Source organism: Panthera onca, chromosome B4 (genome assembly GCF_046562875.1).
Source record: "Panthera onca isolate mPanOnc1 chromosome B4, mPanOnc1 haplotype 2, whole genome shotgun sequence".
In the NCBI taxonomy this organism is placed as follows: Eukaryota; Metazoa; Chordata; class Mammalia; order Carnivora; family Felidae; genus Panthera; species Panthera onca.
Genome location: NC_138345.1, coordinates 43,580,782 through 43,606,535, shown reverse-complemented (window position 1 = coordinate 43,606,535; position 25,754 = coordinate 43,580,782). Strand labels below are relative to the sequence as shown.

Here is a 25,754-nt window from a genome sequence, read left to right as displayed (position 1 = left end):
ACAAGTCTCAGTATCTCCCCTGCAAAGTGAAAAACCCATATTTGCAAATTTAACAACTTTCTTCTGGATAACAGATCGTCATAAAGCAGTTAAAAAATAGTTTTCCTTAAAATTGGGGAGATGGATTTAAAGTAATTTTTAGAGGTGGGGCAGCTGGGTGGCTCAGTTGGTTAAACTTCTGGCTCTGGATTTCAGCTCAGGTCATGATGTCACAGTTCATGAGTTTGAGCCCATGTTAGGCTCTATGCTGGAACTGCAGAGCTTGTTTGTAATTCTCTCCTCTTCCTCTCTCTCTGCCCCTCCCCTGCTCATATTCTCTCTTTCTCTCAAAATAAACTTTAAAAAATAAAAATAAATAAAAATCAATTTTTAGAGGCAAATTTCTAATTTTAAATCAAACATCCACAAACTTTTTGGTATAAAAAGCCAGATAGTAAATATTTTAAATTTTGAAGGACATATAATCTTTGTCACAAAAATTCAGATTTGCCTTTCTAGCTCAAAAGCAGCCATAGATAATAGGTAAAAAGAGGGCATAACAGTATTTCAATAAAACGTCATTTATTAAATGAGGTATGAGATGGAATTTGGCCCACAGGCCACAGCTTGCCAGTCTCTACTTTGCGTATGATTATAAAGGAAGAAAATAATTCTATAATCAATGACCAAAAGTACTACCTTAATGAACTAGAAAAATAAAAGCAAATTTAACTCTAAGTGTGTAGAAATAAGGAAATAATAAAAAGTAGAAATCAGCAAAACAGAAAAGAGAAAATTGACAATATAAAGACCTATTTATTTTTTTAAAGATAGGCAATTAGTTAGACTAATAAGAGTAATAAAAAAAAAAAACGGAGAGAGAGAGAAATGAAGAGAGAACAGAAATCATCAGTATCCTGAGTGAAACAACTATTACTACCTATTATGTCAACATTAAAAGGATAATAAAAGCATATAATCATATAATAAACCAGCAAAGTCAACAACTTAAATGAAGTGGCCAAAAACTTGTTTGTTGTTTTTCTAAAGATTGCTTTGGCTATTCAAGGTCTTTTGTGGTTTCACACATATCTTAGGATAGTTTGTTCTATTCCTGTGAAAAACGTCTGTAACTTGATAGGAATTGCATTGAATCTGTAGACTGCTTTACATGGTAAAGACATTTTCACGTTATTAATTCTTCTGATCCAAGGCTATAAAATATCTTTCTGTTTATTCAAGATTTCTTTAATTTCTTTCATTAATGCCTAGTAGTTTTCAACGTACAGGTTTTTTTCTTGTAGTTTTCCATATATAGGCTTTTTACCTCTGTGGTTATATTTATTCTTTAGGTATTTCATTATTTTTGATATAATTGTACATAGGATTGTTTTCTTAATTTCTCTTTCTGATAATTCATTATCAGTGTAGAGAAATGCAATAGATTTTTGCCTATTGATTTTTATATGAGAAAATACAATAGCTGCAATCACTATGATAAGAGAGAATAATCTTAAAGTTGTTAGATGCTAGAATTATCTGACAAGAAGTTTAAGGTAACCACCATACAAAATCTTCATCCAGTGATTATGGGCACATTTGAAACAAATGAATAAATGGAATGTCTCAGTAAATAAGATATAAAGAAGAAGTAAATGAAAATTTTAGAACTCAATATTACAATAACCAAAAAAAAAAAAAAGCTTTGTTTAAATGAATAAATAGGATCAACAGCAGAATGCAAAGGACAGCGGGAAAAAAAACAGTGAACTTAAAGACAGAAAAAGAGAAATTAAACTGAACAGAAAGAAAATAGACCAGGGGCATGGGGGAAAGCTTTAGAGATCTGTTGGGCCATAACAAATTGTGTAGCATCCATATCACTAGAGTTCCAGAAGGAGAGAAAAAAGGGTAGAGCTAAAAATGTATTCTAAAAATTAAAGGTTGAAATCTCAAATTTGGCGAAAAATAGAAACTTTCATATCCAGGAAACTGGGCAAACCCTAAAAAAGGGCAAATACAAAGAAATTCACAGCAAGACATATCATAGTCAAATTTCTAAAAATTAATACAAAAACAGATTTTGAAAGCAATGAGACAGAAACAAAACCTTACCCATAAGGAAGAAAACTTGAATGACAGGATATAGGACTACCATTATATTTTCCAAGTGCTGAAATAAAGGACAGAAAATTCAGAATCCTATACCTAATGAAAATATCCTTCAGGACAGAAAGGGAAATCTAGACATTCTCTGTTAAAGGTAAACTTTGAATTCGTCACCAAAAGACCTATCCTAAATAAGTAGAATAAGGAAAGAAGAATTAAAAGAATAGTTAAAGGAAGTTCTCTAAATAGAAAGGTAACACTTCAAGAAGGAACATTTGATCATAAGGCAGGAAGAAAGAACACAATAAGAAAAAAATATGGATAAATGCAATAGACTTGACTTCCCATCTTGTGTTTTCCAAATCACTTGATGGTTGATGTGGTACTAAATATATTTAGAGGGAATGTTTTTAAATTATATTTAATTAGGGGAGGACAAAGAGAAATAAAGGGAGGTACATTTTCTACACTTTACTCAAACTGGTATATCAACACCAGTAGATTGTGGTAAGTTGTGCATATAAAATGTAATACTTAGAGAAATCACTAAAAAACACATGCACTCAAAAATATTATAGAGAAACCAAAAGGCAATTCTAAAAAGAATGTTCAAGTCATCTACAAAAAGACAAGAAAAAGAAAACAGGGAAACATAAAACAGGGAACAAACACATATCAAAAAATAAAGTGACAAAGCCCTAACATATCAGCAGCTACACTAAATGTATATGGTCTAAACACTTAGAAAATAGAGATTGACAGAGTGGATTAAAAACTATGACACAAATGGGGCACCTGGGTGGTTCAGTCACCCAGCTCAGGTCTTGATCTTCAGCTCAGGTCATGATCTCGCACTCTGTGGCTCACTCTGTGAGTTCAAGCCCCGCGTCGGGCCCTGTGCTGACAGTTCAGAGCCTGGAACCTCTTTCAGATTCTGTGTCTCCCTGTCTCTGCCCCTCTCCCGCTCATGCTCTGTCTCTCTCACTCTCAAAAATGAATAAATGTTAAAAAAAAATTTTTTTTTAAAACTGTGACACAGGGGCGCCTGGGTGGCTCAGTCGGTTGAGCGTCTGATTTCAGCTCAGGTCACGATCTCACAGACCGTGAGTTCGAGCCCCGCGTCGGGCTCTGGGCTGATGGCTCAGAGCCTGGAGCCTGCTTCCAGTTCTGTGTCTCCCTCTCTCTCTGCCCCTCCCCCGTTCATGCTCTGTCTCTCTCTGTCTCAAAAGTAAATAAACGTAAAAAAAAAAAAAAAAAAAAAAATTTAAAAACTGTGACACAAATATGCCGAGAAAAGTTAATTATTTTTAGTTATAATGTTACACCTAGGTTGAGAGAAAAAGAACAGTGTTAATAAAAAGAAAGCAAGGGCAGCTATTTAATAACAGGTAAAATAGCCTTATGAGTTGAAAAAATTATTGCCAGAAATAAGTTAATGATAAAAGTTAATTTACCAAGAAGACATAACAATCTTAAATATAAATGTTACAAAAACAGAGCTGTGAAATACGTGAAGCAAAATTTACAGACATGAAAGGAGACGAAAGCATATCTACAATCATAGTAGAAGATATTAATGCTTCTTTTTCAATAATTGGTAGAATAACTAAACATATAGTGAATGATAATATAGAAACACTCAACACCACCATCAACCAACAAGACCTAATAGACACTTATATAATACTCAACCTAACAAGACTAGGATATACTTCCTTTTCAAAAGCCTGATAAACATATATCAAAGTACACTATATCCTGGGCAAGTAAACAAACTTCAATAAATTGAAAAGTATGGAAACAGTACAAAATTTGCTCTGACCTCAATGGAATCAAACTAGAAGCTGATAATGGGAAGATAAGAAAACCTCCAGGTACTTACAGATGAAACAACATATTTCTAAATCATCCCTGGATCAAATAGAAAAAGAAAATGGGAAAAGATATTGGACTGAATAAATACAATCTATCCATCTCTGTAGGATGCAGCTAAGGCAGTGGTAAGAGGGGGATTTATAGCACTAAATGCTTTTATTATAAAACAGAGAGAGTGAAATCAATGACCCAAACTCCTATCTCAAGAAATAGAAAACGAAGAGCAACATAAACCCACAACAAACAGAAGGAAGGACATAATAAATGTAAGATTAAAATTTAATGACATTGAGGGGTGCCAGGGTGGCTCATGCAGTTGACCATTTGACTCTTTATTTCAGCTTAGGTCGTGGTCCCAGGGTTGTAGAATCAAGCTCCACATAGGACTCCACATTGAGCATGGAGCCTGCTTCGGATTCTCTCTCTCTCTCTCTCTCTCTCTCTCTCTCTCTCTCTCTCTCTCCTTCTACTCTGTCTTATTCTTCCCCTCTCCCCCGCTTGCACTCTTCTCTCTCTTTCTAAAAATAAAAATTTTAAAAAATTTAAAAATTAATGAAACTGAAATCAGAAAAATAACACACATTCAATAAAAATGGCAATTAAAACTATTGCTCTGTAAAAGACTCCATGAAGAATATGAAAAGGCAAACTGCAGAGTGGAAGTAAGGGTGTTAAAACTGGCTTGTGAGCATAATTGGCTCCAGAAACGTGCTTGTAATCCGAAGTGCTTGTATATCAAAGCAGATTTCCCCATAAGAAATGGTAGAAACTCAGATGATTCATTCCACAACCCCAAAATATTTATGTAAAAATGACTGTGATACTGGAATAGAATACAAAATAATAAAAGAAATACAAAATATAAAGAAAAATAAACAAGTTAACTGCACTTACCTTTGAAAACCTTTGTGGCTGGTGTGAGCCTTCGTGACAAGGGAGGAGGGCTATCGTGTGGGACAATTTTCATTATCACTCGTAGAATCACTGCTATCTATTGGCTCAAGGGAATTTTTTTCCTGTCATGCAACTTTAACAAGAACCTATTCAACGACACTTGCTTTTGCCTCCTTTTGAGGATTTCGCGGAACTGTGACGTTGCATTGTCATTAAACCGATTCATCACTTGCACTGCTACTCTTTATTCAGATGGTGCTTGTCTACAAAATTTTGCACTGTTTCCCACATTTGACACATCTCCCTAATGTCAGTTGAAGTGAAGGTGTCTTCTGCCTTTTTCTCCTCCTCATGTGCAGATGAGATGCAGACGTAGACTCCTTATGAAATCTTGCAATTTCGGCCACTTGCTTACCTCATTCATACTTCTTGCTGATATCCTTTTTAACCTCCACCGTAATCATATCCTTTTTCTTACTGCCTTTCTTTTCAACCTTTTTCTGCACGGGGGCCATTGTATGAACTTGTACGGATGTTGACCCCAGTACGGTATTAATAAACTCTTGTCATATACTGTATTTAATGTACCTGGCAATAAGGCAGCAGAGGAAAGGGTCTATATCTGCAGGCAGCCTGACCTCGAATGAAACAAAACATTCCTAAGCTTATTCTTGTATGGAAAAGCAAAGGACTGTCCATAGGTGCTTTGAAGTGACAAAAAATACACGAGTTCCGGTTGGGGTCACCTTCCAACGTTCTGAAATATCACTGATTTCTGGCAAACACCATAGCCTGACTGAGCATCCAAGCCTGGGAGAGGATCACCCACTGTCCTGAAGTGAGAGAGAGAGAGAGAGAGAGAGAGAGAGAGAGAGAAGAATCAGTGGCTCGGTTGTGAGCACGTGACATTCGGCATCCCGTGCTACTCACATTGCAAGATACAGCTTGTTTATCGAGTTAAAATTTATTAGAAATGTTTGCTCATCTTGCAGAACACTCGCAGAGCAAGCTACTCGCAATCCAAGGTTTTACTCTATTTGTAAACACGTTTTGAACAATCTAATGAGTTTGGGCAAAAGACACAGACATTTCATTGCAGAAGACATACAGGTGACAACTAAACACTTGAAAAGATGTTCAACATCCTTAGCCATTAGGAAAATACAAATTAAAGTCACAATAAGATGTCATCGCATACCTATCAGTATGGCTAATGGAAATGTAAAACGCAGCGCTAATGGGAACATAAAATGGTGCAGCCACAGTAAAAGAGTTGGAGAATTTCTCAATAAGCCAACACGCAACTACCAAACCATCCATTAACTGCATTTCTGGACATTTATTCCACAGTGATGAAACCTTAACTTCATACAAGGCTGTATACACAAATGTTCATAGCAACAATTTTATTCATAACAGCCCCCAAACTGAAAACACACCAAATGTCTTTCAAAGAGTGAAGGGTTCGTCTGTGGTACATCTATACCATGAAATACTATTTAGCAATAAAGAAGAAACTATTGATGCTTGCAACTACTTGGATCAATTCACAGAGAATTATGCGGAGTAAAAAAAAAAAAAAAAAAAAAAAAAAAAAGGCCAACCCCCAAATGTTACGTACCATATGATTTCATTCCTATCACATTCTTGGAATGACAAAAACATAGAGATAAAGAATAGGTTAATGGTTGCCAGGGCTATGGACAAGGGCAAGGGCAGATAGAAATAAGGGAGAGGCAGGAAGGAAATGCATTTGCCTCTAAAAGGACAACCAAAAACAAAACAAAACAAAAAAATCATAAGGTAATGGATTTGTTCTATATCTTAACTACATTTGGTGTCAACATCTTGGTTGTGATATTATATTATAGTTTTTCAAAATGTTGCTATTGGTATGAATTGGTTAAAGCTTACAACTGCATTTGAATTTAAAGTTATCTCAACATTTTAGAAAACTAATTAAAAATGTTTGACTCTTCAATTTTTACGTTTATTGTATATATTTATTTATTATTACTGCATTACTATATCATGTCTCATTTCTGATTTCACAGGAAAGCTTCTCAATTATTTATCCTTTAGTATGATATTTGTAAATATCGTTCCTCTCTAATCTATACATTAAGGAGGCTCATATAATTCTTAGTATATTATAGGCATCAATCACAAATTTATGGTTAAAATTTCCGTTTTTAAATATATTTTTAATGTTTATTTATTTTTAAGAGAGAGACAGAATGTAAACAGGGGAAGGGGCAGAGAGAGAGAGAGACACACAGAATCTGAAGCAGGCTCCAGGCTCTAAGCTGTCAGCACAGACCCTGATGTGGGGCTTGAACTCGCAAACTGCAAGATCATGACCTGAGCCAAAGTCGGACGCTTAACTGACTGGAGCCACCCAGGCGTCCCGTGGTTCAATTTTTCAAATACTTGATTTTAGACTTTTTGAGTTAGTTTTTTTCCTTTTGATTTGTTAATGTGGTAAATTCAGTTGATTGATTTTTGAATGAAAAACTAGCATTGTTTTCCTGGGATGAAACCAATATTCTTTTGGTATATTATTTTTTACGTATCATGAGTTCAGTTTTCTAAGCTTATTTTTTAAAATTATTCATCTCTCTTCATGAGTAAGATTGACTGGCCAGGTTTTGATTAGTGTTTTCCTGATTTGATCTTTTTATCTTCTTTGGAAGAATTTCTAACTTCTTTCTTTCATATGTGTTTGGTAAATTGGAACACAGAATTATCTGGGCATGGAGTTTTTGTTGGTTTTGTTTTCATGATTTATTTATTTCCCAAAAGGATGTATTTAGTTATGGATTGAATTTATTTAATAGTTACAGAAGTATGCCAAGGTAGAAATATCTTCTTGTTCCAAGTTTGGAAGAGGTGTTTGTCTGGGATGTGTCCGTTTTACTTAAATTGTCAACTATGCTGGTCTTAAATTATTCGTAATACACTATTATGATTTTTCGCGTCTGCCTTGACTTCTCCTACTCTTGGCAAAATTCCCTTTTAGGGGCTCCATTTTCCTTTCCTAAGATCTTGCCTCAGTGAAGACCAATCCAATTCATCACAAATATTTCAACTTCAAAAAAAAATTACTTTATATATATATATATATAGAGAGAGAGAGAGAGCACAAGTGGAGGAGAGGAGCAGAAGAAGAGAGAGTAGGAGAGAAAGAGAGAGAGAATCTTAAGCAGGATCCACGTTCAGCCTAGAGCCCAACACAGGGCTCGATCCCACAACCCTGGGATCTTGCCTGGAGCAGAAATCAAGAGTTGGACGCTTGATGGACTGAGTCATCCACATGCCTCAAAAATATTTTAATGCATTTAAACTTCAAATTGATTGGGCAGAAGAATGTAATAATCCCTGAGCGTCTTCTACCTGGAGGCTCTTCTCTCAGTACATAAGTACGTGCAAATAGAGCCATAGGAGGAAGGATAAGCAGTTCTGTTCAAATTCCTTACGCATCTATCAAGATTCAAAGGCAAATGGATACATTTTAAATCACTCAGTGACCCGGGCCCTGGGCTGCCTAAAATTTCTATACGTTACATTTGGTATTTCCACACCATCGTCTTTGAGAATATTCCCCCCAAATGTTTGCTACATGTCAAGAAGCCTGGGATTAATTTCTGTAAAGTACCGAGGGATGGTGAAGCACTAGATCTCATCTTTGTTATTGTTCTTCTACATCTTTTCCTTTCAAAAAGTGTCAGATTTTTCATAGTCCAGGTTTATGTATACGTGAACTCCGTATTTTACCTTCACTGTCTCAAGTCAGGGAGAAGAAACACAACAGCTCATACTTTCCAGACCAACTCATTTCTGGTGTTTAGGAGTTATTCCACCAGAGAAGAAAGGTAGAAAGTTCAAAGAGTAAATTCAAAGAGAAGAGCAGAAGGTTGGAAAGTGTTTAGAACGGGAAATTCCCCCACTTACTCATGGTTACCTGCGTTGACTCTGTAGAATAAGCAATCAGAAGGCACACACACATCTGTGACTTAAAAATAAATGTGACCAATTTGCATAATTTATACGAATTTGAGACCAAACAGTAAAAACTGAAGTTTTTGATTCCTGAGCAGATTAAAAGCCATTCAGAAACCTAATTCACCCATTGAAAGAAAAAAAAAATGTTTCAGACAAAAAAAAAAAAAAAAAAGAAGAAGAAGAAGAAGAAGAAGACGAGGAAGAAAAAGGATGAACACTCTGTCTCCGGAAATTGTCTTAGGTCGGAAGTTTGCGGTCTCTGTGACCATGTGCTACCAAAAGCATCCTGCTGAGCTGCTGTCTGATAAGGACTGTATATCCTGTCTTCTCTGCATCACTTTGCATCTAGCTCACATTACTTCATTTCCTGTTGGGGACCTTGCCCCGGATTCTTCATATAAGGTCAAACACGACAGAGGCTCTGCTGCTCTGACTCCTGGTGTCCTGAGTGGCTTCTTCCAACTTTGCCCAGGCACTCCTTTCTCTAAGCCCCAGTCTATGAAATATTAATGACCATCTCTGCCTTCGGCGTGTATGTATGAAATAAGATATACAGCGTCTCTGAGCGAGTATACACCATTATGTGTATTTTACGAGGAGGTTGAACAACGTTTAGTTGTGCTAGTTTGGTTGCTTTAGTTTCCTATGCGATGCTTTGCTTTAGAGAGTTGAATCCCTCAGGGCTGACCACACAGGAAGCTGGCTTCCATATTTAGATGAGTAAGGGGTAACTGAAAAACCTGACCCCAGAATCTCTCCCACACTTCATCCTGACCCTCTACACTTTGCTTTGTCTTCTTTCCTGCAATGCCACATACAGAGATGCCTTTCTTGGATTTACCAAATACTGATTAGCAATATGAGCATGTAATCTATTGTGTCTAGCAAGACCCTCTTGCAAGTGAAATGGCATGCCTTTTTAAATGTTTATTTATTTATTTTGAGACACAGAGAGAGAGAGAGAGAGAGAGAGCAGAGTAGGGGCAGAGACAGGGGGAGAGAGAGAATCCCAAGAAGGCTTCGCGCTGGCAGCACAGAACCTGGTGCGGGACTCGATCCCATGAACCATGAGGTCATGACCTGAGCTGCAATCAAGAGTGAACACTCGGGGCGCCTGGGTAGCTTGGTCAGTTAAGCGTCCGACTTCGGCTCAGGTCATGATCTCACGGTCCTTGAGTTCGAGCCCCGAGTCGGGCTCTGTGCTGACAGCTCAGAGCCTGGAGCCTGTTTCGGATTCTGTGTCTCCCTCTCTCTCCGACCCTCCCCCGTTCATGCTCTGTCTCTCTCTGTCTCAGAAATAAATAAACATTAAAAAAATTAAAAAAAAAAAAGAGTGAACACTCAACCAGCTGTGCCACCCAGGCACCCTGAGATGGCACACTTTTAATAATTACATCAGGACAAGTGTCAACCAGACCTTCAGGGCAAACCCTATTCACTGTTCTTTCACTCTTTTGCATACATTTAGGTTGACTGCTTCCTCAAACCTAAGGGAGATTTCTTACACTCAAAAAAACAAGGACTGTGGAAGCAGAGGAGGATTAATGGGACAATATTAATTTTGTAGTGAAGTTCAGGTTATTATAAAGGACTTGCCTAGCAGGAGGTCCAGTAAATACCTAGAAGGCCCACTGATGACATCCGTTCTCAGTAATCTGACTGGTTTTCATGTTTGCAGAGGCCGTCTGCTGTCACCTATATACTAAGTGCTGAACTCAACAGAATACTTGGGCTGCTCCCATAAAGACAGAGGCAAATGACTCCAAAAAAGAAATAACACAGGTCTTGATCATAGTTATAAGGTTTACAGATAATCTTTTTCCTCCTTTTTAAGTTTAGTTATTTATTTATTTGTAACCAATTGAGCCACCCAGGTGCCCCCAGATATTTATTTTCTGAAAATAAGATCTCTGGTTATCATTTCTTTTCTCTGTCCAATGGCCTACTTATAGATGCGTTACATAAAAATAACATCAATAGTAGATGTCACATACATATATGCATGTGTTTATAAATGTAAGCGTATCTAAATGTATACATATAGCATCCATTCACTTGACTACAGCTGAAGAAGCAAGAAACCTCGAGCACACAGGCAAGCATCTCCATATTATGAGCGCTGTCTGAGGTGGAAGTAAGAGAAGGCAGCTTCCTGTCTGTATCCTAGGCAGACAAGAGCCACGTTGCATCCCATCAGCAAGAATGCTGCGACTTCTCAGCTTTGTCTCTTACCACAAATGAAAAACTCTCCCCTTTTAGGACTTCTATCAAAGTGATTCCTTCATACATCATTCAATGCCTAATATGTCCCAAACCCCATACTAGAACACTGATGTTTTTAGTTTATAATTTTCTTTCCTCACCAAACCGTGTAAGTTGGATGTTAGTACTTTAAATCTACAGATAACAAAGCCAAAGCTCAGTGGAGTTGTGCACTTTCCCAAAGCCATGCAGTTAGCAAATGCTTGAGCCGGTATTCGCACACAATCTGTTGTGTGTCTGCCCAGTAAGTATTTTGAACTCTTTCTATATTCTAGGTGCTGTTTTATACTAGAGATTCATTGTTGAATAAGTCAGCCATGCCCCTGCTCTTAAAGATGCTATTTTCTAGAAAGGGAAATAAATGATAACAGTGAATTTTCAAAACTAGATATATATACATTTACATTATTTATTTATTCATTTATATGTGTATTCGTTATATATATATATAATGAACTACAAAATTTCAGATGAGAATATATTTTATACCATTCTTCTTCTTTTTAAATGTTTTTAGTTATTTTTGAGAGAGCCAGAGCTTGAGTGGGGGAGGGACAGAGAGACAGAGAGAGACACAGAATCCCAAGCAGGCTCCAGACTCTGAGCTGTCAACACAGAGCCTGATGTGGGGCTCTCAAACTCATGAACCGTGAGATCATGACCTGAACTGAAGTCTTATACTAACTGACTGAGCCACCCAGGCACCCCTGAGAAAAGATTTTATAAAAGAAGAGAGTGAGGTAATATTGTGGCCAATGGAAGGTAAATTCTACAAGGGGTTGGGGAAGGTCTTGCTGAGAAGGTGACATGTGAGGTAACATAAACAAGAAGAAAGTGTTAACCATGGAAAATCTGAGAGAACAAGGGCAAGAACACACTCCATAAAACCAAAATAAGTTTAGCTTTTCTCAAGGAACACAAAGAAGGTCACCATAGCTGACCTATAGGGAGTAGGAGAGAAAATCGCGGGAGGTGATTATTTGACTGTAAAATCTGTACTTTTTTTAAATAATGCTAACCAACCTAACTTTTCTGGAATATTCAAATTTCAAAAACGGTGTTCCACTAAGAAAACTGATTTTCACACTTACGTGGGAGTCATCAGAGGGGAAAGCCATGTTAGTAAGTGGTAAAACTGGACCAGGATTTCTGTGGTTGCCCAATGAACTGCTAGAAATCGCTTTGTAGGTGGGAAACACACATGGCAAGGATTATTAGTGTGTGTAAGAATATTTGCTTTCTCCCCCCCATCATACCCCACAGACTTGGAAGGGTTCAAATACTGTTGTAGATTTATAACTGTTATATTATCCCGTCACCCGAGCCCCAAGACCAGGTTCTTGAGTAAGAATGTCATAGATATGAACACTGAACTTAAGAGAAAGAAAACAGCTGGAGTTTATCAGAGATAGCTTGCATACAAGGGAGCCAACAAGAAAGAGGAATGCTGCTCCCCGAAGGGGCAGCGTGCAAGGCTTATAGAGAGAGGTACTCTTCCAAAGAGTGAGGCGCTGGGAGTGGGGAAGCATCCTTCAGTCCTACCGTCATTATCTTGTGGTCTTTACTTTTCAATGGACATGAGATAATCACAGGCTGACTTTCTCCATGGTCCACCTCCTTTCAGGGCTCCTGAAAAACAGAAATCCTTGTGCAAGCAGGTTTTAAGTTGTTATTTCTAATTTTGCCCAGACTACCATTACTCCCTAACAGCTGTTATCTCTCATTTGTTTGCTTTCCCAGAAGTAGGTATTTGTCTCTAAGAGTATGGAAACTTTCAACCCTTGGCCCAGACCAGGAGTTTCAGAGGAATTAAGTCCCTCTTGCTTTCCCTACACTGTCTCGACCCCATACATTCTTCATGATACAGTGTGTATAGTCAGTGCCAAGGTGTGGACATTAACCCAGGTCTCCCAACTTTAGGAGAATAAACAGAGGACCTAAGTTGTTTTAACACAAAGAAATTAGTGAACGCAGCAGATGTTTCCCTTAAATACCCAACTTGCCTCCTCCATCCCCCATCTGTAATATTCAAGGGTGTCCTTGCTACCCAGTGGCGGTCTACAATCCCCCACACCTCCCTGAGTGGCACTCTGTATTCTGGAACTTTTACAGTTCTTTAATGTTTATTCTACTTTAGAGAGAAAGAGAGCTCAAGCGAGCCCGATATGGGGCTGGAACTCACAAACCGTGGGATCGTGACCTGAGCTGGTGTCGGACGCTCAATCGACTGAGCCACTCAGGCGCCCGTGGAACTTTTATGGCTTTTATACATATTCTTTCATTAGTTCATATTTATTTATTCATGCACTCAACAACTCTGTGTAGTAAGCACATACTAGGTTCCAGTTGTTATGTCAGGTGTTAGAGCCACAGAGGGGGTAAGCCAGAAAAAGTTATTGCCCCCAAGCAGCTTACTTAGTCTAGAAAGGAAAGTAGATGATAAACAATGATATAATGTCAGCTGTCACCATGTGATATAAAGAAAGATAAAGGTATACGGTGGCATAGAGCGTGAGGTTCTATTTTACATATAGAAAGCACATCGAAGACCTTTCTGGGCAGATCATAGTTGAATAATAAATGAAATGAGTTAAAGGAAGAGAGAGACATGCAAGCAGATGAAAGAAGAACCTTTCAGAGAAAATGCACAAATTCTGAAGTGGGAGTATGCTTGACATTTTTGTGGTATAGCAGAGGTTACAGTTGGAGAGGGCAGTGACTAATAGGGAAAATGGCAGGAGAGGTAGCCAAGGGCTAGATCAGAGACCTTCTCAACTATAAGAAGGTCTTTGGATTTTTATGGTGATTTTGATAAGAAGGCTTTGCGGGTAGGAGTGGGGAGGAGATGAACATCTCAACAAAGTGATAGGACTTAACTTTAAACAACGCTTCTTGCTGTCATGTGGAAAACATACCAGGAAACGGACTGAGAGTGGAAGCAAAGAGAACCCTTAAGACCAACGTGTAACTCTTAACGTCTTAGGTTAACAAATAAATACAATGGCCTAACTTAGCCACAGTCGATGAGAATTGCCAACCCATCTAAGCATAATACTTTCACGAAGTCTTTCTTTTGAAACCAGATTGTCTTTAAAGAAGAGGTACTAATGACAAAAATTGTGGCAGCAAGATTGGTAACCAGAGTGATATTTTGATCCCCTCTTTAAGTCACCACGCACAGACATTCTGGCTTCATTTTGTGTCGATCTTAATAGCTTAGATGGTATTAGATGCCATGGCAATATATTTTTTATAAATAATACTCCTTGGGGAGCCTGGGTGGCTCAATCAGTTAAGCCTCTGACTCTTGATTTCAGCTCAGGTCATAATCTCGGGGAACACGGGGTCCATGATGACAGCACAGAGCCTGCTTAAGATTCTCTCTCTTTCCCTCTATCTCTCTCTGCCCCTCCCTCACTCGTGCTTTCTCTCTCCTTCTCAAAAATAAAATACATAAAATTTATGACAATCATACTCCAGATGTCTGACACCTCAGAAATACATGAAAAATAATCACGTAAAAGAGGAGAAAATTAGAGAAGAATAAGATACTAGGGGGAATAAGGGCAATCTAGATGACAGTAAAATGTGGCAAAAAATTAACAGGAGGTAAATGAAACAGGTAATTTAAGACAAACAATTTTAGACTATCGGAAGTTCCAGACCACAAGGTTTCTATTTCTTGAATTAAAAGCAAGCGTGTACTAAATGGTAACGTAGAAGAACTGGTCCCTGGGGAAGACGTCAATGATACCCTTCTGATAGCCGATTTATAGCTTCCTAAGTAAAATTCTTCCAGAGTGGAGAGAGATTCATGAGGACAGAGATCTTAAAATTCTTACTTAACAATGACCCCTCTAGCCCCAAACAGTGTCAGGGTCAGAGTGCATGCTCAATAAATATTAGTCGTTCATTAACTAAATGAATCAGAATCTAGGGGAAATATTACTCTCCAAATTATTTCCACCTCAAAGATAAGAAGCCTTAACCGTTCGCTCCTTACTTAAATACACCGTCTCCTAAACTATCTGTGTTTTTTACAAACTTAAAGAAGGATGTCTCAGATGCTGGAAAAATCCCGCTTGTCGCTTCATGCTACACCTACGGTTGTGAGAAAGCACATTTCAGACAGCAGGGAAAACCCGCAGCTCACCACCACAACACGGTGTGAATTGTCTGGGCCGCTGGAGCATAAATTAAAGAGAACTGATGTAGTCGAGCGGGTATAGGTGGCAAGAGGAAGGGGGTGGAGACAATATAACAATATAAACGCTGAGGTACCTCACAGACTCAGAGACGGGACAAGAGGTCTAGCAAAGACTTTTGCTGTAGTTGGCTTGGCCTGGGATTAGCCGGGGAATCTTGACTAGAGCAAAGATGAATTCTGAAGATTGTTCCATAACAGAGAACAGCTCCTTGCATCCAGAGAGAGGACAACAAAGTAAGTCAGACCTTATTTGTTATATCCTTGTAACAAAACTCCTTTTCCCTCTCTGTCCCTCACACACACATACATCTATCTGTCTGTCTATCTATCTATCATCTATCTATCATCTATCTATCTATCTATCTATCATCTATCATCTAGCTAGCTAGCTTATATATTACAGTACTTTAAAAAATGAGCCTTTGTCTTTAGAAAAACTTGGTTACATTTTGCTTCAGTCCAGGAAAAGGAGAATATGGGAACAAGTAATTATTTCTCTATCTACCTGAAACATGAGAGGAGACCACAGCGTTGGATTTCAGAAGGCCTTTAAAGACCTGTTCCTTTGTTTCAATGTTCAATGTTTCAATGTTCCATATCAGTTCTTCAGATTTACCTGGAAAGCTCACTGGCCCAGTGCATTCCGCATCCTTTTTCCATATCCATCTGTAGGCACTTCAGGAAGCACAGCCTCTCTTTACAAAACTTTTCTGGGCCTTCCACATGAACAATTACATTCTTCGTTGTCTTCACCTGTGTCTTTGTAGGCTTTCTGTTTGCTTCGTTGTATTCTCGTGACAGCATCCTCCAGTTGCTGGCAATGAAGGTTTCCAACCTTTGAGAGGATAGACGGACGCATATCTGAACATTTACCGGGCCCGGTGGTAGTTTCTTAGGAGAAGGTCACGAAAAGTTCTTGAAAGGGCAATCTTCTGCTTCTGCACCCTTCATAGAACTCTTCCTCTATTTCATCATTCTGCTTCACCCTCTAATCACTGGCTTCAGATTCGACATGAGTCACACATGGTTCTTCCTTTCTTCTGTTTTTCATCTAAATACATCAAAATGTGATTATCTTAGCTATTTACTTTTTCCCCTCTTCTCTTTGCCTATTCTGTCCACAGACTTTTATTCTCTTTCCTGTTACCAGAACACTCCCATTTTTTTTTTCTTATAATGTGTTTCTGTGAGGCTTGTTTGTTTTTTTTTTTTTTTAATTTAGCCTTCTTCCTCTCCAATTAATGAGGTGCCCCCCAAACTTACTTTTAGGCAAAGTTACCTGGTAATCAAGGGGTGCATTATAACATGAACAGCAGAGCTGAACGGTCTGGAGAGTGGGATTGTTTTCTGAGCCTGTGTCTGCTAGACTGGTTTATGTTAGGAAGACACCAATCGCTTCTGATAAACCCATCTTGTACTAAGTACACACAATCAAGTGTGCATAAGAAGTGCAAGCCGCAAAGATTCCTGGTAGCTAGGTAACCATAATGTTATGGCCCAGTTGAGCTGCTGAAAAGAAATAACGTACATAATAATAAAATCACCCAGTAAGTAGAGATCATAGTTGCACAACGAAGGACCTAATTCAGGAATCCGCAACTTTTCCCGAGTTCTCCAATTTTCTATTGAGTGTTTAGTTTATGCTGCCCTTGTAGTTGCTTTATTACTGTAAGCCATCATTGGGCATCACCTTTGGATGACTTGGTATTTAATCGTGGATTTAGCTTCAATTTCTTCATTAATGAACAGGGCCCATAATCAGAGCGGAAGTATCCTGTAAGGGGAGTGTTTTGTTGCCTAGGTGATAAATCAAACAGTGAGTAACAATAGCCCTCACTAATGGAGAAACATACAGTCTGAGAATCACCTCCACCTTTTGCCTGTGGATAAGCCAATAGACTGAGCTAGGCTGGCTCTGAGTCCGGGAGCTACATAGATGAGTTAGTGTTTGCCGAGGAACCACAACTCTTGCTGCATTGAGTCTAAACAGCATGATTGACTCTCACATGGGGAGAAGTGAAACTAGACAGACAGTTCTGAACTTGCTACCCTATCTACCAAGGGCAGCTTCCGGTGATAGTTGTATGCTGGTAAAAAAAAAAAAAAAAAAAAAAAAAAAAAAGGAAGATTTGCTTTGAGAAGCTGAGAGAAATAGAGCTAGAGAGGAGTGAAGTAAAAGCTTCTCTTGCAAAACCCCAATGCAGACCTATGCTGGGAAAGAACAATCCCCAGAAGCAAAAATGATAACCAGTGAACAATGAAAGAAAACACACCTCTGTGCTCAGTTTCACTTCGGAGAAATGTTTTTAGGAAAAGAAATACAAGAATCTCAAGATATGTCCTCTTTTAGTATGCTTTTAATTATGGAAATCATAGCATATAGAAAAACATGATATGTTTGCATTCGATGCTATTTTGTATGGTACTTTCTAGTATCATTCAAGTGGCCATTTTACGTTTCAGTTTTTGAGAACCTAATAGGGAACTATGTATCTCTTGTGAGACCAAATTTTAGAAACCCTGAGGGGTCATCCTAGCAAAAATCAAATTCAATCACTGGTCACAAAATCTTCTTCTCTCCGTTCTTGATTACTTATTTATATTCTAAAGCAGATATTCTTGTAGTTTTTTTTTTTAAACTAAGAATCATCATTCACATCATGTTCATATTCCACAAAATTATTTCTTATTGGTGAAATCAAATCAAATTTTTGCTTCGTTTCAGCATTATACAGAAGGTACATGAAAAAAATCAACTTCTACCTAACATTTGCTGTATAATATTGTTATGTTTCCTCTACTATCTTCTCTTGAAAAATTCAAATATTTTGCTCTTCACTCATATATCATTTTAATTGAGGCATAATTGACATGCCACAGACGCACAAATCAAAAGTATGCCATTTAATGAGTTCCATAACAACTCCAATCAAGATTTGAAATTTCACCCTAGAAAGTTCCCCTGTGTTTCTTTCCAGCCAAATTACTTTTCCTACACACATAAAAGCAATTACTTTTCTGATTTCTGTTGCCATAGTTTAATTCAACTTTTTTTTTTGAGTATAGGTAACACATAATGTTACATTATTTTCAGGTGTACAACATAGTAATTCTACACCCCTTTATGTTATGCTATGCTCACCATAATGTAGGACCCTCTGTCACACCATGCTCTTACACTACCACGGATTATATTTCCTATGCTGTGCCTTTCATTCCCGTGAATTATCCATTCCATCGCTGGAAGCCTGTATCTCCCACTCTCCTTCACCCATTTTGCGCATACCCCCATTCTCCTCCCCTCTGGCAATCTTCATTTGGTTCTCTGTATTTATGGGTCCGATTCTGCTTTCTGTTTGTTCCTTCACTTGCTTTGTTTTTTAGACTCCACCTATAAGTGAAATCATATGGTGTTTGTCTTTCTTGGTCTGACTTCGTTCAGCTATCCTTGCGTGTCATATAAATGGAAATCTATAGTTTATAGCCTTGAATGTCATATAAATGGAAATCTATAGTATATAGTTGTAGCTGCATTTTTTTCACTCGACATTTTTTGAGACCAATGCATTTTGTTGCATTGATGAGGTTTTTTGTTTGTTTGTTTTTGTGGGTTTTTTTTTTGTTTTTGTGTTTTTTTTCTGCTGAGTAGAATTCAGATATGCCATATCTTGTTTATCCATATTCCTACTGATGGATATGTGGATTCTTTCTAAGATTTGGCTGTTAAGAATAAAGCTGCTATGAGCATTCTTGTTTTGTACAAGTCAAATTCTCAATCAGAGGATAGGTATATATTTCATCGTATGAAAAACAGCTTTCCAAATTATCTTTACATTTTACTCCCCCATCAGTAATATATGAAAATTTCCATTGCTTTACATATGTACTGACTTCACCAAAAAGTACCACCAGTCTTTTTTTTTTTTTTTTTTAATTTTCAGTCATGGTAGTTGTAGATATTTATATATCAATTCAATATTTTTTATTCATCATCCATATTTATTACATTTAAGTCAACTTTCTTAAACAGGAACTACAGAGAGGTTAAGGGATTATGCTTAGGATGTCCTTTTTATGTGTCTCCTAGGGTAATCAGATATTTAATAAATGTTTTTGTGATTCAAACAATAAAATCATCATAAACTTAGAATTTTTGTAGGTACTAAGTGCACATATTAGGCAGATATTTTATGATCTCATTATTATCCCTGGATCGTTTCATTTCTAGCCAAAAATAAACTGTCCAAAGTCACTCAAAATTGGGGGGAAATTAACTTATAAATTTCATCTAAGAAGATAAGGAGGTATTGAAAAGCTAATGCCTCAGGAGAATATCAAATCTCCCTTTCTTACTTCCACAGTTGACCTGAATTCATCATGAACTTTCTCCCTGCAGGTACCACCGCCAGCCCTCAGTTTGCAACACAGCATGAAGGGTCCCTTCAAGTTCCTATCCCATGTGCTGTATTGAATGTGGTCTTTATCACTTGTTTAATCATTGCTCTCATCGCTTTATCAGGTGGGTCTGTACTTCATGAATTCATTCTGCTGTTAGCATTCCTGTCCAGCTGAAATCAACAGGGATTACTGGCACTAATTAATCTGAAATTCTGATTAATTTAGAATCACCCCCATTTTTTTTTAAAAGCATCATTTTTGTTTTATTTGTTTGCTTTTGCATGGAACTTAATCTAAAAGCCTTTGGTTTAATCTTAACAGTAAAGCCTTTAGGCAAGGGGAGGGTCAGGGATTGTTAGCTGCCATTGTACAGAAAGTGAAATGTGTAACATGCCCAACTCTAGCCCCAGAAACCTCACAGAGGAGGATATGGTCTCACATGAAGGAAAAAAAAGCGGTGGGGGGGGGGGGGGGGACTCTCATACTTTGGAATCTAGAAATGGTCTCTCTCTCTCTCTCTCTCTCTCTTTTTTAGAATCACCCCCATTTTTTATACATGGCTGATTTCTTTGAACATCCCAAATATAATTCCATATTCTTTAGATAATCAATGCAACGCTTTCTCAGTTGCCTAGAACGTCTTTAGAAGTATTAAAGGTGTCTATGATTTAAAAATTATTGTGGGATGGGGGAAGGGAAGGAAAAAAAAGAAGTTAAAAATTATTGTGGGAGAAAATTACACGAGCAGATTTTTAAATCTGAAGTGAAAGGGACTGATTTAGATTCTAACTAAACAGACATTTAGCTAGGGGGAAAATGTGGGCTTCACATTCATTTTTGATAGAAAAAAATAATATCTAAGCCATAGATTAATCAGGAATTGACCAGTCTTTTGTTTTTTATCTCAAGGGCAACAGAATGGTGCTTACGCATAATTAAAAAATATATATATCTAGAAGCTCCCAAAGAATTAATTGGGATACGGTATTCAAAACATAGCAATACCAAGACATTTGCCTTTAACAAACATGAAATCTTACAATTTTATGAAATGTCCCCAGCCATAGTTCTTTCTGTATTCTGAATTATTTCCCTACAAATTATTCTCTCCTTCTCCCAATTTAGTGTTTCGTTGGCTGCATTGGAATTTATAATGCCCTTTACCCTTTTTAGTCCAAAGACTACTGGCAGGATTTTTCTATTTTCCTACCCCTTTCGGAGATTATGGCCCAAAGGACACCTTCTTATTTCTTGCATCCTGACAGTGGTAGTTAGGCACAACAGGAAATTAGATAAAGTGAGAACCTGCCTTCTCGCTCTTCTCAGAATTCACTTCTTGCCTCTCATCCTTGTCATTGTCAGCTAGTTTCTTTTATTACTAAAACAAACCATTTTCCTGTTCACAGTTGGCCAATACAACTGTCCAGAACAATATTCACACCCACCGCCATCAAATAGCCCTGTTTCTTCATGCTCAGATGATTGGATTGCATACCGGAGGAAATGCTACTTTATTTCCACTGTAACAAAGGACTGGAAGTCAGCACAAAACTTTTGCTCTGAACATTGGGCTACTCTTGCCTTCGTTGATTCTGAAGAGGACATGGTAAGATTCAAAAACAATTTCCTAAATATTTGCTATTTTTTGATAGAGATAATCTGTGATTTCTTTGAAGACATTGCACCTATCTCCCTTGTAGGGAAATTTAGTTACAGAAAAGCATGAGATCAGTCTGAGGTCATAATCAGGGTTCCGTTTAACCTTGTAAATTTGATTTGATTATTTAGCTTCAATGGCCAAAAGTTCAAACGAGCTGGTCCCAAATAGAGCTAATAAGTGAGCAGCTTAGCCATCATGCCTTGAATTGCAGCTTTTGAGAAATGTAATTTGTTACATACTTACCAGAGGGGTTGTTTAACATATGCCTTCTTTGTGCTTTCTTCAAGATCTTTTTAAAACGATTTGTGGGTAGAGCCGAACATTGGATTGGGCTGAAAAATGAAGATGGCCGGACATGGAAATGGTCAGATGGCAAAGTATTCAATAACAGGTAAGTTTTTAGATGTCTCTTCATCCTCCCCAGAATGGCAGCTCAGGGAAGCCATTTTCCTTTCAAATCACTGTTGTATACAAAGGTTGTGCCCTTTATGAGCAGAGCTTTACCAGTCTGTTTTGTACGCTTATACTCTTTCAAATTCTTCAAAGAACGGTTTTAATATTGCCATTTTTCTCTTTTTATCTATTTGGAAATCATACAATAAATGCTTCTAGCATGTTTATCTCAGCAAATTTCAGTGTGAGTGACAGACTCAGAAATTTTCCAGAAATAATTGCAATGCTGCAAAAAGAAAAAAATCCAACATTTCCAATCTCGTATATATATTTTCCTGATAAGCTGGAGTTTTTCTTTTTTCTTTTTTTTTAGAAAATAATTCCCTTTTGCCCTCTCCCAATTCTCATCACCACAGAGATAAAGAACAATATTTCTAATCACGAATTAGAAGCTTCTGTGAACCTAAGAGAAAACTTGCCTCAGAATGAAAGATATTGCCTAATTTTATTACCTGTAATTAATGTACATTTTAAAGTTTAAAGGACATTTTATATGTTTAGTGTTAATCTTTTCATCTGAAAACTCAGAATTGAATAAATCTCTAGGTATCTAAATAGTTTCATGATAATTACTGATATGAAGAATAAATTTAAAAATCTCTAGAAAAAGAATTCTTAATATGTGTCCTATGGGACTATACATGCAGATGGGCTTTAGGGGCCATAAACCTAACTCAGAAACAACCAAGAATCACTCTTCTGGTGGTATGCCAACCGAAGGAATGGAACTGTTACTCTCTGCTCTTTATCCACCCTCCACATAGTATTTCTTCCAGTCTCGGTCTACTGTCTTTACAAGTTAGTTTATGGTCAACTTGACCAGCTGACATGTTTCATGAGGTCCTACCAAGCGAAAAAAAAAAAAAAATCACAGACTACCCTCACAAGGTTCATTCTCCTGTAACTGAATGGAAATAATGAACTGAAAATAATGCTGACTTTCTTTATTGTTTGCCAGGTTCAACCTTACAGGATCTGAGAACTGTGCATTTCTGAATAGCAGAGGGGTCATCAGCACAGAATGTGAAAAGAATTTATACTGGATATGTAGTAAGCCCTTCAAATAATGAGGAAACATATTTGCTTCTAGACTATGGTGACTTGGAACTCGAGGAAATTTGTGTTGATGGATGCTGCTTTATGGTCAGAAATTTTCCATAAAAACTTTGTGGGAAAAAAAAACCTTTGTATTATTTTGGAAACCTTCTTCCAAATGAGACTATGGAAAAAAGGAAAAGAAATTCCAGGTTATCCAGCCATGAGCTGAAAAAGGCACAGGTTGCCTGACCATTCATTACGCGCAAAAATGAGAATGACTTTAAGCCTTATGGATGCACTTTATATTTTAAAATTCAGAAATAGTAAAATAACTAGGCTTAGAGTTATTATTTATTGTTGAATGACTACCTAAACTGAGTGTGCTCCTCATATTTGCACTATTTGAAGATGTTAACTGATGGTATTAAAAACCAAATGTCAACATAAGAAATTTTAACCAGTAGTGCAGACATTTAGTCTAAATGCATTTTTTGAGAAAAAAATCAGAGAACATTTCTAAGTGGACAAATGCTTATGAAACTAAGCTTCATAATATTTTTCTCTTTATAGAGAAGTTTGCCAAGTTACTTTGTCATTTTCCTGCCAAAAGAGTGGGATAATCATGTATTTATATGGTTTGTTGGTTTTTGTTTTTGTTTTTGTTTTTTTAGTTCTACGTAACTCATCTTTTCCAATGGTACATACTTCATTGTCTTAAAAATCTTACATGTAGCATTTTACAGAGACACAGACAAAAGCAAAGACTATAACGGATATTTGTGAAGCAGATGAAAGTGTTGGAAAATGTGCAATATGTGATGTGGTAAATTTCTACCGGGAAAAAGTCTGTATTCTTCAAACCTGGAATAGTCAAGTCTTATCTGACTATAAATTTGTACCTTTCCTAATCAATTCTCCCACGTGCAATGCTTCATATGAAGTATTTTCTGAGTGCAATAGTGTTTCTTTGTCTTTTGTATTCACTGCCATTATAAGCTGATTTTGTGTAAGTTAAAATAAAAGTAGAATCCACAAAACGGTTTTTAAGAAGTGTTCATTCCTTCAAAATACACTAATATATGTCACAGTATCAGAAAACAGAACATTAGAACATTTTTTAAACTTATCTACAGTAGAAACTTAGCTTTATAGCACAGTTTGTACTTTTGGTTTTTGGAATTTGTTTTAACATCTATTTTTAAGACAGAGAGAGACAGAGCATGAGCCGGGAAGGGGTAGAGAGAGAGGGAGACACAGAATCCGAAGCAGGCTCCAGGCTCTGAGTTGTCAGCACAGAGCCCGACGTGGGCTCGAACTCACAGAGCGCGAGATCATGACCTGAACCGGAGTCAGATGCTCAACCGACTAAGCCACCCAGGCACCCCTAGTTTGTACTTTTTGAATTGTTTTCATATGTGCTTCCAAAAGGGCTCTATTTATTTTTCTGTAGAGCAGATGTGCAGTGAACATTCAAATTGACTTGAGAGGAATGTAGGTCATTTAAATTTCTGACTCTGTTATTTTCTTCCTTTCTGTTGTTATTCATCACCCTCATACTAAAGAGACATAGAGAAATTAGGAGACATCTAGAGTTATTTTGCAAGGGCCTATTTATAAAGCTCATCTTCTCTCAGGCCCCGTGCTGACAGCTCAGAGCCTGGAGCCTGCTTCTGATTCTGTGTCTCCCTCTCTCTCTCTGCCCCTCCTCTGCTCATGCTCTGTCTCTCTCTCTCTCTCTCTCTCAAAAATAAACATTAAAAAAATTTTTTTAAATAAATAAAGCTCATCTTCTCTCCAATAAAAGTATAATTGGCCCTCATAACTGATGCTCTGTATTTTAGTCATTTACACAAAATAATCCATAAAGTAGAAACAAGGCGCTATGTTAATCTCTACGAGATACTCGAGTCAGGAAAAATTCTGTTACCTTCAAAATTGTTTGATGAATGCGTTTCACAATATGCTTCTCCGAAAGCTGCAATGTATTTCATCATATTCTTCTCTGAAGGCTTCTCTGAATGCCATTCTGATATCTCTAAACTGTTATCACTAGAATGCCATATTGGAAAGAAATGTGGGTTCCAGACACTGCCTATAGTGATAAAAAAAAAAAAATAGAGGTTTCTTAATTTCAGTGTCCTTCAGTTCCCACAGCTGCAAAATAAAACAAATGGCTTTCAAACTCTAATATCCTATCGTTAATAATAACAAAGCACTCTTGAGTCACGTTAGAAAACAAAGTCTTGTGATTTACCTGTTATGAAATGTGTAGGCGGAAAGTGTAGCTAAAGGCCAAAGCACAGGACAAGTATTTGTTTCGCTTCCGCCCCGCACCGTCACCGTCACCAGTTGTCCAGCTGTTTTAGTTAGCACTGGTCAGAAACTTACTTACAATTGGGTAGAAATTAAATTAGTTAATACATGGAAACGAACTTAGAAGAGTCCCTGCCTCAAAGTGAACCCCCAGGATGTATTAACTTTGAATGATGATTGTTATGTCATTAAAGGTCCAGTATTGACATAGAGCAGCATTTCTACATAATATGTTTATTTCTATAGCATGTTTTTTTTTAATTTTTAATATTTATTTATTTATTTATTTATTTATTTATTTATTTATTTTTGAGACGGAGAGAGACAGAGCACGAGCAGGGGAGGGGCAGAGAGAGAGGGAGACACAGAATCTGAAGCGGGCTCCAGGCTCCGAGCTGTCAACACAGACCCCAACTTGGGGCTTGAACTCAAGGACCGCGAGGTCATGACCTGAGCTCATATATATACTCGGTTTGCTCCCGTGTTCAAGCTTTTATGTAATTTTTAAAATGTTGAATTTGCAGGCTATATTCACCTTGGATAATTATGTTAATGCGTGCTGAA

General features: G+C 37.4%; 1 protein-coding gene and 1 long non-coding RNA gene across 2 annotated transcripts; one reads left to right on the top strand and one right to left on the bottom strand.

The window, feature by feature from the left end:
* Nucleotides 1-3,602: 3,602 nt before the first annotated feature.
* Nucleotides 3,603-16,258, bottom strand: LOC132694743 (uncharacterized). The gene is made up of 3 exons (XR_013556868.2): nucleotides 15,945-16,258; nucleotides 12,664-12,750; nucleotides 3,603-5,690 (listed from the first exon to the last, which is right to left on the bottom strand). It is a non-coding gene; the product is annotated as an uncharacterized LOC132694743 (long non-coding RNA).
* Nucleotides 15,399-24,614, top strand: CD69 (CD69 molecule). Its single transcript, XM_060658427.3, has 5 exons — nucleotides 15,399-15,562; nucleotides 19,725-19,847; nucleotides 21,133-21,332; nucleotides 21,674-21,777; nucleotides 22,798-24,614. The coding sequence occupies exons 1-5, from the start codon at nucleotides 15,499-15,501 to the stop codon at nucleotides 22,904-22,906; spliced, it is 600 nt and encodes a 199-aa protein (XP_060514410.1). The 5' UTR covers nucleotides 15,399-15,498; the 3' UTR covers nucleotides 22,907-24,614.
* Nucleotides 24,615-25,754: the final 1,140 nt, after the last annotated feature.